We start from the raw sequence: 18,652 nt of genomic DNA on the forward strand, positions 1-18,652 counted from the left end.
AAATAATTCTTAACGAATTATTCATTTGGAACGTGTATTTACTTAGAATCAAAAGACACTAGAGATGTTAAGATGCGAGGTACCCAGCCTTGCCTCACATCATCACTTCGTTCTGATTGGATACGAACCTGATCCTTCCCAAGAAACAGGATAGCTCTATCTCGTTTTATAACATTAAAATTGAGAGTTATTTTGCAAACCTCTTTCCCCTCCATGAATTGTACCCCCCTCTGCTCCCTCCCCCTCCCGACTGCCCCCTCCCTATCCCCCCGGCTTCTCCTTTCTCCCTTCTGCTTGAAATACACTTGCTTCTACTTAGCGAGCACGAGGTATACTTAAATGTGTACGGGTGTCGGCCTCCCTTCTCTCATACGTCTACTGCCTATAATATTTTGTGCCACCTGGTATGTTCTGACTAATCCGCTGATTTCAAAATATAGCTACCAATATCGCAATGCGAACCGTAAATTACTGAAAATATTCCATTCTTAAAAAAAAGAAAGAACCATTGCATAACAAAATAAACAGGAGATTGCAGGTTTTTTTTTTTCTTTTTCTCAGTCTGAAACGTTGTTTTGTCTTCTGTATAGCTTTAGTGAATCTGCCTTACTTCTGACCCGGCGTCTTTTCTCTGCTCCACTTGTGAAAGAACAGTCTTTTTAATTAACTTTAATGTACTTAAAATTATGTTCCATCGCATTCAAAACAGCAAGTCCTCAAATGCTCTGAACTTCTGAAAGGCTGCCTTCGGCACGACCTTCTTTCCTAAAGTTCACAGTGAAAATTAAACACTTCTCCTCCTTTGCTTCACTCTTTGTGGTTGCAGGCGCTAAACAGTGACCCACCTCAGTACAGCCAGCATTTACTGGAACCTAATGTGGGGCAGTATTTAGTTCCTTCCTGGCTGTGCATCACACTTATGAAATCTTGGGATTACCTTTTATGTTTAAATTGCCATCCTCCTAGTTCTCCCCCGCTTGTTCCATTAAATCGAAATGTAGCCAAGACTGTAAACCGCCAGACGGGGAGAGCTGCGTGACTTGTTCCTGGTGGAGTCACTTATCTCTCCAGGCGGGACTTCCAGGACACAAAAGCAACAATAACTTTATACCTTACTGTACAGAGAACAGAAACACGCAGCGATTTTCTGTCTTTAGAACTGGAAACAGAAAAATTAATTTTGCCATCTCTAATGAGACTCAGTCTAACTTGAAATAAATTCTCTTGCTTCTTCCACCTTTTCAAATATCCAAGAGGTGTCCCGCACGCCAGATATGTAAACGGGCCGGGTAGATCAACGCAAATTTGATCTGTTTCTTTGCCAGTTCAGAACAGAGCGGATTAAATTCTTTACGTCGTAAGGAGACTTTTGTGGAGTAATCCTGGAAAAAGCGTACTTGCCCTTCTTGGTATGAGATAGATCATGTTTTAAGAAAAGCCTGCATCAATTACTGTTTATGCTTAAAATGTAACACTTTGGTTATTGTAATTCTGGGTCTATGGTCACCATCACGTTTGTTGCCTAACCGATGTGCACGTTCAATCTTTAATTCTCCCACCAGCTCTGGCAAATTGAATACTTCGGGCAACCATTTTTCTAGGAGCATTGACAAATTGTGCGCCTCTACCGTTTCCACCAAGCCTACCAGCCTTATTACTTCTTCTAGACTTGTTCTCCAGGTCTTCTATTTTTTCTTCCTGCAGTTCCACTTTCTTTTCCAGAATATTTAATTTATTTGCCTGTGCCCCAGAGTCCTCTTCTAAGAGGGACACCCTTCCCTCTACAGTCTCTAGCTGCGGTCCAAATTCCGATATCGAGGATTTTAACTCATTGATTTTCTTTGAGACAGAATCTAATTTGCTGTTCAAAGTAGTTACTACCGCTGCTGCTATTTCTGCGATAGTCGTTATCCAACACAGTCTTACTTACATTCTCCTGATCGGCAGTCATCTTGTCTGCTATTACTCTCTGCTTCTTTCTCTCCTTTTTTTCTCCTTTCAAGGGCATAATCGGTGAGGTTCTCTGCATATATTTCTCTACAGACATAAGCTGCACTCTCTCTAGTAAGGTGGTCGATTCAGGTCGTGGATGGTTAACTTTAGTTGTGATTTTAGGAGGATGACACCTGGAGCACTCGAGCATATGTCTGCCCAGGCTCACAACATTACGTGATCCCTCTTATTACTCTGTTATCTTTCGGCTTCTTCAACACCTCCAACTGGTCTGTCTCCAGAGAGAACCCTCTCAAAGCACACGTATGCTGTTATAGGAATGCCTTTTATGATTCACTTATATTTCCTGGTGATGTCATCGTTTGTTATTTCTATTATGACCTCAGAAAAATTGCAAACTGACAGAGAGGCTATGAATTGGAAACCCACTTAAGCACACCCAGAAGTGATTTTAATGATGGAACTCTAACCTTCAGCTCCCACGTCGAGAGCCTAGGCTTTATGCTAGACTCACAATTCTCCATCAAAGCTCAGGGCCAAGCAGTGACCAAAATGGCTTTCTTCTACTTTTGACAATTGTCACCTCTGCCCCCTTCCCAGAAGACTCTTCTTTCGAAATGCTTCATGGTTCTGTATACTTCTCTGTCTGGACTTTCTAACACCTGAAACCAACAGCTGAAGTTCACACAGAACACGGCAGCCCATGTGATTAGGAATGCATGCAGAAGTGATTGAATAACACCAGTCATGATATCCCTATACTAGATTCTTATTGTTCTGCATCAAAATCAAAATCCTGGTCCTAACCTCAAATCCCTTAAACATCTGATGCCATCATATCTAAAGAGATCTCTTACCTGCTACATACCAGCCCACTCGCTATCCTTGGCCCAACTAGGCATTCGCTCCCCTAAAACAATCTGCTACACAAGCTCCAGAAAGAGGACCATTGCAGGATCTGTCCCATCCTTCAAGAGTCCGATTAAAACCTGGCTCTTTGAAGAAGCTTTTGGTCCTATTTAGTAACGAGCTCTAGTAAAACTGTACATACCCCCCATATCCTATACCATTAAAAATAAGGTGAAGCCTTTGTATTACATTAACTTTACATATTTCTTAACTAGCTTACTAGCTTTAGAGAGCTGATACTCTCTTCCTCAGGTCACATCATTGTTTAAGGCATGCTTTTTCATCAGGAGAGTCAAGGTTATGTTGCAGGAATAATTTTAAAATATTAAAGAATACAATATGCTGGTATGACAGTATAGCAGTGCACGTATTTCAGGAGCAATACGGTAATTTGACAAAACAAATAAGGAAATATTTCAGTACTATATGCAAAGATAGCAGGTAAGATAAATATGACAATATTGCAACTTTATCAGAAATATGCAAAACACAGCAATTTAACACAGTGGTAAATATCAGATTTGGGGCTTCAAGGGTTCTTTTGTGATATAGGATAATCACATCATCTATAGTACTCCTCTTAGAGCAGAAAGGTCCTAGTGTTGCTCAGACTGCTACTGTGGAAGGGGCTGGTACTAATTGTTGGGTAGATCTGTTACACTGCTGCCAGTTTTGCGAGGGTCTCTTTCAGCTGGGGTCACAATGCATTCAGACGACTGTGGCAGTGGAATCATGTATGGGCATAGAACAATGTTTTAATGCTTCATTGAGTTTATTTGCTTTTTTTTTTTTTCCCCCTGTTGAAGGTGTGCAGGGTTCTTGTTCCAAAAAGTTGGTAAACTTGCAGCAACGGCAGTAGGAGGTGGCTTTCTTCTGCTTCAGGTAGGTGGCATTTATGTGTGCGACACGGTCACCCAGAGCTAAAGGAGCCTGCTTTCTGGCATGCATTTCCTTTGGTGTGCATAAGATACGCTGCTCATAAGCATATTTCTTCAGACAGCAGGATATTACCCTGCTGTTTGTTTCACTCAGTTTTCTTTTTTTTTTTTTTAATTGTACATAGATTCTTGACTTTACATTTGGTTGTAATTTAATGACACAGATCTTGCTTTTGCAGTGTAAACAAACTGTGGGCCGATGCCCTTTTAAAGCAGCAGTAACAGTTGCCTCTTTCTTGGTTCCATTGTGTCCTTTCAGTTGTATTCCTGGGTCTTTCTTTTTGTCTCATTACTATTTATTCTGACCTTGCACCTCTTTTCTTATGCCTACATTCCTTGTCAGTGTGATCCCCCCGTATGTGGGTCAGAGAACGATCCAGAATGCATTCGTGCTTTACGTGAATCGGTGAGAGTCCTGCGTGGGGATTTCCGGCCTGAGCAGTGGGCTCCGGTTGCTACCTAGAGCCTCCTGTTCGAGTTTCTCAATACTGAGCCCCTCGGAATTGGAGATTATCAGATGTTGATGTGCTGTGCACGTCTCAGGCAGAGATGGACAGCGCCCAAACCCAGCAGGAGCCTTTCACTGGCCTGCAGCAGCTGTTCTAAAGTTATATTGTTCCATTTATTTTTAATGTTCATTGAGCAGCATCTGGATAAACACTACTTGAAAATACTGAGGGCTGAAAACAAGCAGACTTTGTTTTGAATCTCAATTGATTCCTTAAGAGATCTGTTTCCACAGCTGTTTAGTCCTTTCAGTTGTAGTAAGGAGATATTTAATCATATTTTTAAAATGTTAGCGTTATTTTAAAATCTGTATGTTGTGTATTTAAAAACTAAAAGTTGATCTAAAAGACTAGTATGGAAAAACCCCATTAGCCAGCACTCAACCAGAATCTAGCAGCGCAGGAGCATATACAGGTTCTTTTACAGCTGATTGCACTCCATACCAGTAGATCACTAGGACTTTTGCCAAAAAGGTTTAAAGGAAAGAGAGAGAGAGCATGGGGGAGTGGGAAGAAGAGTATGCTTGGTAACTGGCATATTTGGTTAATGGACATGGACTTCCCCATGACTGCTGAATAATGGGGCTTTTGTTGCATTCCACAACCTCTTCTGCTTATGTGGAATGCTAGTTGCATTTGATTTCATGCTGGACGTACTTGGCTGTCCAACTTTAGATGTTAAATTTTGAAGTAATTACCTTTTTTTTTTTTTTTCCATTTTATTTCTATTTGTTTTAGTCTTTTCATAACCGTTCTGTGTACCTTTTTGCAGATCGCCAGTCATGGTGGATATGTGCAAGTTGATTGGAAGAGAGTTGAAAAAGATGTCAACAATGCAAAAAGAAAGATCAAAAAGCAAGCAAACAAAGCAGCCCCTGAAATCAACAACCTGATTGAAGAGGTAAGACGTGATGTGGAACGTTTTCTACAAGTTGTGCTTCACTTCTTGGTAGAGAAGCACGCCTGGCTCACTAGCACAGCTGAAGTGCTTCCTTGATAACATACAGCACTACTACGTGGTGCTGTGCACCTCAAGAAGAAGAAAAGATCTTTATAGTAAAGGTTATGAGGTATGTTTCATAATAAATGTGTGCCTACTGGTTTGGTTGGTTTTCTGCCAGTCCATCCATAGTTAGCTGTGCTTCAGTGGATTTGCATCAATATTTATAAATATTGTAAACTATTAGGGCAGTAGAAAACCAAAATGAGGCCCTTCATGTTTGATGAAAAATGTATATAAAATGATTTATTTGTTTATATTCTGTGTATATAGAGCAGTACATAGACCGGTCCTTGTGACTCACTTGTGCAAATCATCCCCCACCCCAGATATTGTACTGTCTGAGCTTACACCCTGCTAATGTCACAGTGCTAGAGCTTCCTGCCCACAGCAAAGACTATAAAATGTGATTTACTTTGGGAAGCGCACATGTTTTCAGCCTGTTTTTTTCTTATGTTCCAGATTAATTTTGAGTGCACAGCCCCCATCTGACCTTGGAACCCACCACCTTGCTAAATCTATCAGAAACCCATTGCTTGAGGCTTTTCAGAGTTTGAGCATTGTTAGGAAGGGAGCAATGTGGTGCAGTTTTTACATTGCATATGCATACTTCCCATTACTGTCACTTTGGGAAATGCAAATCCAGCATAAGTGGGTCAGCTGACCCTGCTGATTGCTCCTGATGCCATTATAACACAATAACCCAGCAGCTGTCAGAGAAAGGGCACAAAGAATGAAGAGGTGCATTGAGGGTTGAAGCTTGTATACCAGACTGCTTTGGTTTTAATTAGATAGGAGGAAAAGCCGAGTTTAGAAAACCAAGAAACACTAGGATGGAGAGAGAGCTGCTGCTGCTCCATAGGTTAGGGGCAGAGAAGGGAAAAAACTCTTTGGCAGTGGTTAGGTTAAGGGAATACATGAGTGAGAAAGCATTTAAGAGCACCAAATTGTGGGGAAAACCTTGGACATCTTGTGCTTTATGGGTCCATAGCAAGTAATTTGATGCTGTGTACCAAGAAGACGAAGGTCTTATGGTTGGGGATAGTAAAAATCGAGAAGGGTATTAAATTACAGGGGATGGAATTGGAACCAAAAGAGAAGGTTAAGACATTGGGTATTGTGTTAGACTCACATTTGAAGTTAGATAGCCACATCTCTCAAATAATTCGAAATATCTGTTTGAAGGTAAAATTGGTGCAACCACTTTGATTGGATCTGGATTTGAGTTTGTTGAAATCGGTGGCTTATGCCCTGGTACTATCTCACATCAGTTATTGTAATGCATTGTTTATGGGTCTCCCATGAAAATGGATACAAAGGCTTCAGGTAATTCAGAATGCTATGGCCCGTGCAGTCACTGGTAATGCAAGAACAACTTCAGCTGCCCCGTTACTATTAGGCCTACATAGACTCCCGGTGAGGGAACACTGTATGTTTAAGGTACTGTTGATGACATTTCAGATTTTGCATGGTCCATGTCCACCACGTTTGAGAGGTAAATTAAAATGGTACGAAACAGGGAGGAATCTGAGGTTGGTGAACAGACATGTTTATTACAACTTCCAGAAGTAAAAAGGTTTCGACAGCAACGGATAGCAAAAAGATCATTCTCATTTATGGTCCCGGGCATGTGGAATAGACTACCATGAGATCTTAGGGAAGCGAAAGAAATTTTGAGTTTTTGAAATAAATTAAAAACATGGCTTGTGTCATTGGCTTGATGAGTGATTAGCATTAGGGGAGAGACACTGTCAGCTAATTTTAGTCTGCCGGGTGAATTGTTTTGATATGCGGTTTTAATGTATTCAATTGTTTGTGATACATTTTCATTTTTGTTATAAATCGCTTTAAGAGATGTAATCAGGAAGGCAATTAAGAAGAATTTTTTAAATAAAAGAAACATGTAAGCCTCACCTGCATTGGAGTTAGTCAGGCTGATGCACTCCTCTTTTAAAGAATGATATGGCAGAATCTTTCTTGCAAATTGATATTTATTTACTACCCCTTTATATGGTTGTAGAATTGTATTGCAATTTTAAAAATAATAAATCTGGATCATTAAACCTAAGTCCAAGCCATAAATGTTATACCTGGATGTTGTGATTTTGTTTGCCTGTACGAAAGCAATGCTGGAGGTTGTGCAGATCCTGGAGACTGTTCTGAAACAGGATAGACCAGCAAAGCAAGCGAGAAGAGCTGACAGCTCACAAGCTAGGGAAAAGTGCTCAGGCATTGAATAGCATACATCTGAGAGAGTTAAAGCAGCAAAGCATGGTATGCGTACCTCTTGGTGATGGGCTGACTTTGTTTCCATAGTGAATCTTGCCTCTAGTAAGCAGGTTTCCATATGATTTGTTTTGTGCCCCAGTGAGATGCATGATGACGCAGGTGGACCCGTCCTGCTGCTGAAGCAATAAAGCTCAGCAGCAAAAGAACTTGAAACAGGATAGATCCAACTGACCATTGTGTGTGTGTGTGTGTGTGTGTGTGTGTGTGTGTGTGTTCCAGCACAGGGATCTTCCTCTTTCATCTGCGCTAAGCCATTCCCATGTATAGATAGAATGACCACTTACCAGAGAGGACCTGTTTTGTTTGCCATAATAACATAGCAAATGACAGCAGAGAGAGAGACAAAAAAAAAAAAAGGCCCATCCAGTCTGCCAAGTTGAGATTTATGTGCTTTGGGTAAAGGCTCATAAAATTCCAAATGCAATACAAGCCAACACGAGCTCTCCCTCCCCCTCTCCACCCTTTTCTGACCTCTGGCCTCCATATCTGTGTTAAGCATGCCCAAAATTTGTTACAGTGGTCTCCGCGTCTTAACTTTTGATTCTTACAAGACCAATACTCGGACCCGCCTCCCCTCCCCCCCCCCCCCCCCACACACACTCCTGGCCATGCCTTCTTAACGAGTTTTTGTAGTTATCCTCATAGCCACCAAGGTTAGTGAGGCTATTGTTTAAAAAAAAAATAAAATCTGGCCTTCTCAAGCTGATGAAACCTTTGGGTTTTGAGTGTTGTCCCTCCATGCAGGTTAACGCAGCCTTTTTTTTTTATTATTTTGGAAGTTCAGTGCTTTTCCAGGAGTCTGTTCCCTACATCTGCCACCTTTTTTTCTGAAGAAATATTTTCAGATGTTTCTCCTTTTTTTTAGAAGCAAAAACATCCAGAAAACAAGGGTACACTCTAAAGCTGTTCCTGGTCCTGCTGCTGCTGCTGTAGTGGATCGGAATCTCTCAGGCAACTCGGGACAGCCAATTCAAGTCCGAGTAGCAGCATTAGATCTGACCCAGTCCAGCAGCAGCTTGCATTGCAAATAAGATGCCATTGTAAACCACTGCTCTAATGCAATGAGAACATTGTTCTGGGTTGTCTCTACCTCTTCTTAACTCTTCCTTTTAATTTTATTTCAGTCAACAGAATTCATCAAGCAGAACATTGTGGTTTCCAGCGGCTTCGTAGGAGGCTTTCTGCTAGGCCTTGCTTCTTAAGGCCCCTGCGGATGACGTCTGCCTGATGGACCTTAAACCAACCTCACAACAAACAAAAAAACCGATGGTGGGGGTGAGGTCCTGGAATACAAAAGAAAGGAAAAGTATGCAGGCCAGTAAGCCCCCAGAGCCAAAAGAAAGACTGACTGGACAATTCAAATGCTTTTACTTAGCCATATGCCTCCAGAAGCTTGGCAGAAAACTAGGAGGAACTAAATAAAGGTGTGCAGTGTGTGCGTAGTACTATTTAGGAATAGACCTCTGGTGAGTGCTTAGTGCTGATATGTATATTTTGCCCTTTTAGTCCAGAAAATGTAGGTTTTAGTTGTATTTGATTTCTTTAGGAGACTAGATTTGGTTTGCCAAGCTATGTGGTAATTGTCCTGTAAGGAGGGCGAGCTGTGGGCGCCTTTCTTAATTAGTTTCTCTGTAAGACTGCTGCATTTCTATTTATGGGACTACATTATCCTTCACCCGCTGACTGCTGTATGTTGTCACGTCGGCCCCCAAGCCTGACCTCTTCAAGGAATTCAAATTTAATAGGCTATACAATTACAGAAGAAGACACTTCTAATGATATACTAGGTGTTTACAATTATATTAAAAGGAGAAACTGAAATTTTGATCCTCGGCTGTGATTTTTGACTCATGGGGTTTCTACAAGCACCCCCTCCCCCCCCCTTCCCTGAAATGTGATCTTCTGGCGAATTTAGGTTCATGAGTGCCTTGTTTGCTAACTCCAAAACTGAAAAATGTTACTTAAAAACATTGGCACCTGCTAGCCCAGCAGCAAAGCCAAGCACCATGCGGCGCACTCAGGCTTTGATTCTTGATATGAACTCGAGGGCCCAGCAGGGGAGGGGAGCCTTGCATCACAAACATGTTCTAAAACCTCCTCCCACCCTCATGCAAAGTACAGAAGGTTACAGTTGTTTTTCCCTATGGAGAAACACAATACCTCCGTGACTGTCAGAATCGTTGATGGCATGAAGTTACCACCGGGCTGCTCACGGTCAAATGTGTGCAGGCACAAGTACGTGGGGGTGATAGAAGTGTGCAGACCGAGAAGAGATTGGTTTTCCACGAGGATATGTGATCTGTTGTAATAAGTATTAAGTATTGATGCTGTTTGGATGAAGAATTGATGCAGTACTACACTAACACTATTACACCATGTAACAAACAGGATTCCTAGATGTGAAGATAAAGCCCGAGATTGGGTAGGAGTGAGCAGACTAGGTAGGCTTTACTGTCCTTATCTGCTCTTTTTTTTAAACATTATTATTAAAGTTATAGTATAATGAGCATGGTTAAAATTGCAGGAGGGCTGGTATCAGTTCTCCCTTGGGCTGACCAAGAGCTGGAAAAAAGACCCAGGCATTGGTGACCAAGCTTGGATGTATAGCGGCTTGCAAAAGTATTTGACCCCCTAAAAAGTAGCAGATTTGTGTGGCGTACAAATGACACTTTCGCAGATTGTTCCAGACAGTATGTTTGTTGCAAACCAGTATGCTCTTAAAGTAAACTTTCAAAGTCACGATTCATTATTTCTCTGCCTTTTTTGTAAAATTAAAACCTGAAGAATGCTGCTTGCATAAGTATTCAGTCCCTGTGCCGTGGAAGCTACAAGTTTACACAGATAAAAGATATTGTCCTAACAATTGGCTAACAATTAGCCTCTAGCCAGGGGTGGCTCAAGGGAAGCTGCTGCCTGAGGCGAGGGATGAGATGGCACCACTGCCCCTACCAAGGCACGGTACAGGTCAAATCAAGAGGGGCAACGAGGGTTAGGGTCTCTTTATAGTCTGGTCCTTTTAGTGATTTGAAGCCTGGTTTGTTCCATTTTCCTAACTGAAGTATTGGATTTTTAAGGCCTGGTGTAACATTTTCAGTGTTGCCTTTTCTTACTGTATGAGTGCTGGAAGTTGGTGCTGTTATATAATATATGATCAGAGAGAGTACTCTTAATTTTCCCTTGTGTCATTCTTAACAATAAAGGTAATATCGGGCCTTTTTTTTTTTTTTTTTTAATTTTTGCCGTAGATTGTAATGAGCAGTGTCATGCATGTGAGAACTATCTGTCGTGTGTCCTGACTGAAAAAAGGTTGAGAAACCCCTGCTTTAGAGCATATTGGTTTGCATGAAACATATTGTCTGGAACATTCTCTGTGTCATTTGTAATTCACATAAATCTGCTGACTATTTGGGGGGGGGGGGGAGTGTCGAATACTTTTGCAAGCCACTGTATTGGGTTCCAAAGGGAAGTATGATCTGCGGTCCTCATCCCAGGACTGGGGTGATAGGGCCAAACATAAGGGGACCGATGCAACAAAATGAGCAGAAAACTGGCGCTCAGTGTTGAGCGCCTGTTTTCCTAACGCACACCCAGCTACCTCTCCTGGACTCCTGATCCAATATTAAAATGAGGGGTCACGCTAAAAAGGAGGCTTTAGGGACAAATGTGCATCCCTAGTGCCTCCTCTGAATCGGGCGCACAGGACAGGTGGTTGTCCAGCAGGCTGGAAAAACGGACCCTCAATCTACGAGTGTCCATTTTCTCTTGCTACTGGCATATACATGGCCTGGCATTGTGTATCTTGTGTTTGTATTGGATGTCCAAAATTTTTTTTCAAATAATTTTTTTTTTTTTAATTCTGCTTTATTTGGTTCCTCCTACATAGTATCGTAGTGATTACTATCAGGAGGAATTGCAGAAAGCAGGATTTTTCTTTTTTTTTCAATGCGCCTTTGAGTGTGGCCGTCTGGAAAACGTATTGGATCGCGAGAGTTAGCTAATATCCTCATCTACACGGATTTCCATATGATCAGCGCTTATTAGCTATGCGGAGATTTGGCGCACTAATCCCCGTATTGGATCAGGGGGTTATGGACGCGCGTCCAATTGCGCGTTAGGCCGCGTGCGGCGGCTGGTGCACGGGATTGAATCAGCCCCAAGCTGTTAAAATGGGGGAAGAACTCTAGGGTAGTTGTGGATGAAGGCTCATGGCGCTGTAGCCCAGAGGCTGTTTCTTAATGAACTGGAAACCCAAAGGAGCAGGAGAAAACTGCTGGGCCAAGTAAGGTATAAATCTGCCCTTTAAGAATGTGTGGATACTAAATCAGTGCTTATAATTGTAATGATGTGACAGTGGAACAAAGACTAGAGTTACTGTTACAGGGAATTGTCTGATGTGTTATTACCAGAATATTCTTCTAAAGTATTTTTTGTACTGAATGCAATTTACATATTTTCCCTCACACCTACAATTAAAGGCACAATTAACTACATTGCAGATATTGAAATATATTGAGTTGAAGAAAAATATCAGATAAGCTTTGGTACCCTAATAGAAGCCTAACTTTCAAAGCGTCACGATGATGAACGGCATAGAGGAATCTTCTGTCACTTTAAGATGACTAGTGCTGATAGTGGTGGCACTACACCCATCAGTGTTTTATTTGTAAAAACAAGCTTTTGTTTTTTTGATTTGAAATGTATGGATGAGGTCCATAATGACCTTGCCATGTACTCTAGTTAGGCATCAGTGTTTTCTTCTAACCACTGTTCCCCTCATTCATCACTATTCCTTCCCTGCATGATGATGGGCAAGTCAGCTGGTTTTCTTATGTGCATCTCAGGACATCACTGTACTTTTTTAAAGATCTACTCTGTTTCTGCTTTATGATAAGTGGGAGTGCAGTCAACATGCTTGTTACAAAGCCAGTTCTACAAATTTCCTACAAAAAAAACCCAATTTAATATTTTTGGGAGAATAAATTGAAATCTTACTACCAAAATCTATAAATATCACTAATGTTCCCTGTAAGCTGTACACCTGTATACACAAGAAAACAGAACAGTGTTTCAAAGACCACTGCCCACATTTGTAACATAGTAACGGTAATGTCAGCAGGAAAAGACCGAATGGTCCATCCTTTCAGCCCAGCAAGCTTTTTATGGTAGTATCTTCCATGCCATCAGGTTATCCCCATGTTTCTGCTAAGGGTAGCAGCTGCCACTCCATGCCGTTATCCCCAAGCCTTATAACACACAAAAAAGTTACTGCTAGCAACATTTTTATTGGGTGATGATCCTTTTTGAAAATTCAAACAGTGCTGCTTGACGTGCTTTGTTTATGGACCTGGCCATAGAATCAGTCCTGTGCTTTGTCCCATATGTATGTGTCTTAGTACTCATGTTGGTTGTCATCTGAATCCAATTCCTCTCCCCCTGCCCTTCCCCCCCCCCATCAAAGTGGAGAACGATGTTACAGTTGCTTTGAAAGCATCAAGACTTATTGCTTAAGGGTAATAATCCCATGGCTTAAAGGTAGTAACTACTGCTTCATGCAGGTTACTCCCATGCTTATCAGTTCTCCGGACCATAAAAGTGGGGGCCCTCAATCAGGCCGGTACAGTACAGAGTGCGCAGCTGAGCGCACTGTTTAACCTGTGCTTGGACATGTGTTTTGGGCACGCATCCACAGCCCCTTATACCTTAAGGGGTTTAGCATGTCCAAAATGTGTGTCTAACCACCCCCCCCCCTGAAACAAATAGCGCTCATTACATGCAAATGGATGTTGATGAGGCTATTAGCTATTCGCCTCAGATATTAAAAAAAATGTGCACCCGATTTGCACATTTTAACACTCAAAAATTAACACCAGCCCGGAGCAGGTGTTAATTTTTTAGCATCCTAAAAAAGTGTACAGAAAAGCAGAAAATATGGCTTTTCTGTACATCCTCTGACTTAATATCGTGATGATATTAAGTCGGAGGAACCAAAAGGTAAAAAAAAGTGCGCCAGCGGTCATTTAAGGAAAAGAAACGCTCAATTAATGATTGTCCAGTTTCCTAACGCGTGGCTGTGCACAGGTTAGGAAAACGGACACTCATACAATTGAGTGTGTTTCCCTAAGCCGCTGACAGCCCCCTCTCCTCAGTGTCCACTGCCAAGGAGGCGATAGGGGTGTGCAAGTGTCCCTAGTGCCTCCTTTTTAGTGTGACCCTTCATTTAAATATTGTGTCATGCACCAGGAGGGGTGGCTGGGCACATGTTAGGGAAACGCGTGCTCAACACTGCGCACCAGTTTTCCACACGTCTTTATTGTTTCGGCCTGAATGGTTGTTGTCTAAATCCAGTTGCCTTTTTCCCATCGCCGTTGAAGCAGAGAGCAATGTTGCAGTTGCAACTAAAGAACCAAGGCTGTTTGGTTAAGGGTAGTAACCGCTGCACCAGCAAGCCCCCCCCCCCCCTTTCCTTAATTTCCATCCTGCAGCCTTTAGGGATCCACAGTGTTTATTCCATGCTCTTTTGATTTGTTTCACTGTTTTTGTCTTCACCTCCTCCAGAAGGGCATTTCAGGCATCCCCCCCCTGTGAAGAAGTACTTCTTGATGTTGGTTCCGAGTCGTCCTCCTTGGAGTTTCATTTTGTGATCGGTAGTAATCTTTACTGCATGGCACATAAGACATTTTTACACACACCCCACCATCAGAACATGGCATTTCTCTTGAGCCACCTGTTTTGAAATTTCTTCAGAAGCAAGTTGGATGGCCAAATGATGTGAAACCACCATTTATTACATTACAGCACTATTATTTCAAGTATTTTACTGGAAAATAACCAAGCAGCCTGGTTAGTAAAGGACAATATAAAAAGACTAAGTGGGCTATAGCACTACTAAGCACTGTGGCACTATGTTAGTGTATTCACTAGTATTCATCCCCATTTGAGCTAGTGCCAGAAAATAGATTCTTTCTTAAGAAGGAAACCTAATTACTGTTACTCGGGCTTGCAGGAAATTCTCCAGTGGCTATTAGAGAGTGCATTAGGTCAGCACTAGCTCCTACTTTTGAGCAGGGGTAGTGTTACCCCGGGGCTGATCTAAGGCATGGGGCTAAGTAGTTCTACCTTAGCTTCCCCAAAATGGGTGGCATCTTGTGATGCTGGGACTCTCGAGGGCCAGATTAAGGCCAACTGATCTCACACAACAATCGTACCCCCTCAGCCCTTCAATTGCTTAACTGACAAGACATTGAGACTCAATCAGGCTAATGCAATTTTGTGCGCTCAGGCTAGGGCACAGGTTAACACACGGTTGGGTGTGTGTCCATAATCCCTGATGCCATAAGGAGAACAGCTTGTCCAAAACAGTGCATAGCTAATAGCACTTATTTCATGTAAATGCCATGTTCATGAGGCTATTACATAGTATCCCTGATGAGAAAAAAAAAATGACTGTGTGTCTGATGCTCATATCACCAGCCCCCGGCACTGGCGTTAAGTCTTGAGACACCCCAAGCCCTGGACGGAAAAGCAGGAAATACTGCTTTTCTGTGGTTCCTTGTTTTAATATTGTCGTGATACTAAGTAGGAGGAATCACCAGCAGCAGCTACCTGGAGAAAAAAAAGCCTTGTTGGCAGTCAGATTAGGGAAACGGATGCACAATTTTACGACTGCCCAGTTTTTAAGCCTTTCTGCGGCTGGCTCGGCCACAGCCATGCGTCTGTCAGGACTCCAGCACTGTTCGCCGTCACATTCTGCCCTTGTGTCCTCAGTTTCACTGCCCTCCGCCACTTCAGTCCATGCGCAACCCAAAGGCTCCAAAAAGATACAAAACGTCAACGGAGCCCCGAGCTGCCAAAGAAGCCACCGACCGGCTCGACGTGTCCTTCCCGGAGGCACCGCGTCTCTTCTGTTGCGTCATACGCTGGAACGTCTCCCCCCGTGTGACGTCAGACGCCCGTTTCTCGGCGACAGGGAGCTAAACAATGCCGTCTCCATAGCAATAGTGCCGAGGTCCAGAAGGAGGCGGGGAAGAGCTCGGCAGTACCGGCGGCGGGAGCGGGGAAGAACCGGAACGTAACCGTGGGGTGGGAGCGGCGGCAGCATGGCATTACCCCTCCTGCCCGGCAACTCCTTCAATGTGAACGTGAGTGTCAGTGAGCAGAGGAGTTCCGGGCAAGTTAGTTATATTATTAGGCGCTCTCTGACAGGCTTTTCCTGGCGGTACCAGGCATGTTTGTACGGAGGGTGGGGGGCAGGGAGGAGGCACAATGAATTTCGGGGGGGCGGCCGGGGAGGTCAATCGCTAATTGTGTTTCTGTGTAGCTAGACTGAGGGGGCAGCTGGGCAAGGGGTCGTCCCCCCCCCCCCCCCCCCCCGAGCCGCCACTATGCCAAAGGCAAAATCCTTCCTCCATTTGGGGGTGGAACAGTTGGAGATTATCACCCCCTAAACTGCTTCTCGGCTCTAAAGAGAGCGCCTCCTGCTCAGGCTTCCTTTCTGTGACTGGGGTTCAAGGTGACTTGAAAGTGCAGAGAGCTGCCGGTGTCCCCGCTGCAGGCTTTCTCTGACAGCGTGGGACATCAGTTGCATTTTATTTCTCAAAAGTCAGACAAATTCCTTTAATCCCAGTTTGGAGATATTCTGCTGAGATTTCTGCAGAGGGATTGAAATGCTGGCATTCAGCTTCCTTGGCCTGGACTCCCTTGCAATGCTCAGGTCTAATGTAATGCTTGTCAGATAACATAAGGGTCCACATCCATGCCAATAGTAATTGTACAATACAATCTAATATAAAATAACAAACTACTGAAAGTAACCGTTCTTTGAATGATTATGCATCTATATTTCATTACATGCCCAATCTTGACCTAAGAACATAAGACTTGCCATACTGGGTCAGACCACAGGTCCATCAAACCCAGTATTCTGTTTCCAACAGTGGCCAATCCAGGTCACAACAAGTACCTGGCAGGATCCCAAGGAGTAGATAGATTCCAAGCTGCTTTTCCTAGGGATAAGCAGTGAATTTCTGCAACTCTTCCTTAATAATATTTAATGGATTTTTCCTCCAGGAACTTGTACAAACCTTTTTTAAATGCAGCTCACTAGTAGCTTTCACCACATCATCTGGCAAAGAAGTCCAGAACTTAATTGTGGGTTGAGTAAAAAAAATATTTTCTCTTAATTAATTTTAAGAATATCACTTAGTAACTGTATGTCCCCTAGTCTTTGTACTCTTTGAAAGAGTAAACAACCAATTAACGTTTATTCATTCCACTCATTATTTTATAGACATCTGTCAAATCTCCTCTCAGCCATCTCTTCTCCAAGCTGAAGAGTCCTAAGCTCTTTAGTCTTTCCTCATAGGGAAATCATTCTATCCCGTTTATCATTTTGGTTGCCCTTCCTTGTACCTTTTCCAATTCTGCTATGTCTTTTTTGAGATATGGTGACCAGAACTGCACATAATATTCAAGAAGAGTTTGCACCATGGAGTGATACAGACGCATTATGATATTCTCTGTTTTATTCTCCATTCCTTTCCTAATAATTCCTAGAATTCTATTTGCTTTCTTGGCTACTTCTGCACACTGAGCAGAAGATTTCAATGTATTATCAATGATGATGCCTAGATTATTTTCCTGAATGATGACTCCTAATGTGGAACTTTGCATTGTGTAGCTATAATTTGAGTTACTCTTCCCTATTAAATTTCATTTTCCATTTGCATACCCAATCTCCAGATTTTGCAAGGTCCTCTTGTAATTTCTTACAATCCTCTTGTTATTTAACAACTCTGAATAATTTGATCACCTCACTCGTTCCATTTCCAGGCCGTTTATAAATTTATTAAAAAGCAGTGGTTCCAGAACACATCCCTGGGGCACTCCACTATTCACTTTTGTCTACTGGGAAAATTTACCATTTAGCCCTACTCTCTTTTTTTATTTTTTAACCATTTCACAATCCACAATAGGAACTTCCCCCTATTCCATGACATTTTAATTTCATAAGAAGTCTCCAATGAGGTACTTTGACAAATGCTTTCTGGAAATCCAGATATACTATAGCAACTGGCTCACCTTTATCCACATGTTATGCCCTCAAAAAAATGTAGCAGATTGGTGAGGCAAGATTTTCCATGTTGGCTTTGTCCGATTAAATTATGCCTATCTATATGTTCAGCAATTTTGTACTTTATGATAGTTTCTACCATTTTGCCTGGCACAGATCTCAGACTTACTGATCTTGTAATTTCCTGGATCATCTTTTGAGCCCTTTTTAAAAATTGGCATTACCTTGGCAACCCTCCAGTCTTCAGGTACCATAGATGATTTTAATGATAGTTTACAAATTAAGTAGCAGGTCCACAATTTCATTTTTCAGTTCTTTCAGCACTCTGGGATGTATACCATCTGGTCCAGGTAATTTGCTACTCATTAGTTTGTCAATTTACCCTAGTACATCTTCCAGGTTCACTGAGATTTGTTTCAGTTGTGCATAATCATCACCTTTGAATATAATTTCTGACATGGATATCTCTCTTACATCTTCCTCAGTGAAGACTGAAGCAAAGAATTTATTTAGTCTCTCTGCTATGGCTTTGTCATCTCTATGTGTCCCTTTTACCCCTTGACCATCTAATAGTTCAACTGACTCCCTCACAGGCTTTTTACTTTGAAGGCACCTGAACAAATTTTTAATATGAGTTTTTGCTTCCACAGCAAGCTTATTTTCAAATTTTCTCTTTGCCTTCCTTATCATTGCTTTGTATCTAACTTGCCAGTGCTTATGCTGTTTCCTTCATTTTGATCCATTTTCTGAAAGATGTTCTTCTAGTTATTATAGTCTCTCACCTCACCTTTTAATCATGTCAGTAGTCGTTTAGCTTTCCTTTCACCTTTTCTAATGCATGGAATACATCTGATCTGGCCTTCCAAGAAGGTATTTTTAAACCACATCCATGCCTGATGTAAATGCTTGACCTTTGCAGCTACTCCTTTCAGTTTTCTTCCTATTTTCCTCATTTTATCATAGTCCCTTTTTTTAAAGTTAAATGCTG

General features: G+C 42.2%; 2 protein-coding genes across 2 annotated transcripts in view; both read left to right on the forward strand.

Annotated features, from left to right (window-relative positions):
• Positions 1-9,422, forward strand: part of FUNDC1 (FUN14 domain containing 1) — a 42,906-nt gene extending 33,484 nt beyond the window's left edge. Inside the window, exons 3-5 of the mRNA XM_029603119.1 lie at positions 3,669-3,744; positions 5,079-5,207; positions 8,720-9,422. Coding sequence (XP_029458979.1) covers positions 3,669-3,744; positions 5,079-5,207; positions 8,720-8,797 — 283 coding nt within the window. The 3' untranslated portion in view covers positions 8,798-9,422. The remainder of the gene's footprint in view (positions 1-3,668; positions 3,745-5,078; positions 5,208-8,719) is intronic.
• Positions 9,423-15,577: 6,155 nt separating this feature from the next.
• The window catches only part of EFHC2 (EF-hand domain containing 2), a 161,244-nt gene continuing 158,169 nt past the window's right edge, over positions 15,578-18,652 (forward strand). The window contains exon 1 of the mRNA XM_029603120.1: positions 15,578-15,733. Within this exon, the coding sequence (XP_029458980.1) occupies positions 15,692-15,733 (42 nt within the window). The 5' untranslated portion in view covers positions 15,578-15,691. The remainder of the gene's footprint in view (positions 15,734-18,652) is intronic.

The sequence above is a fragment of the Rhinatrema bivittatum genome, chromosome 5 (genome assembly GCF_901001135.1).
Source record: "Rhinatrema bivittatum chromosome 5, aRhiBiv1.1, whole genome shotgun sequence".
In the NCBI taxonomy this organism is placed as follows: Eukaryota; Metazoa; Chordata; class Amphibia; order Gymnophiona; family Rhinatrematidae; genus Rhinatrema; species Rhinatrema bivittatum.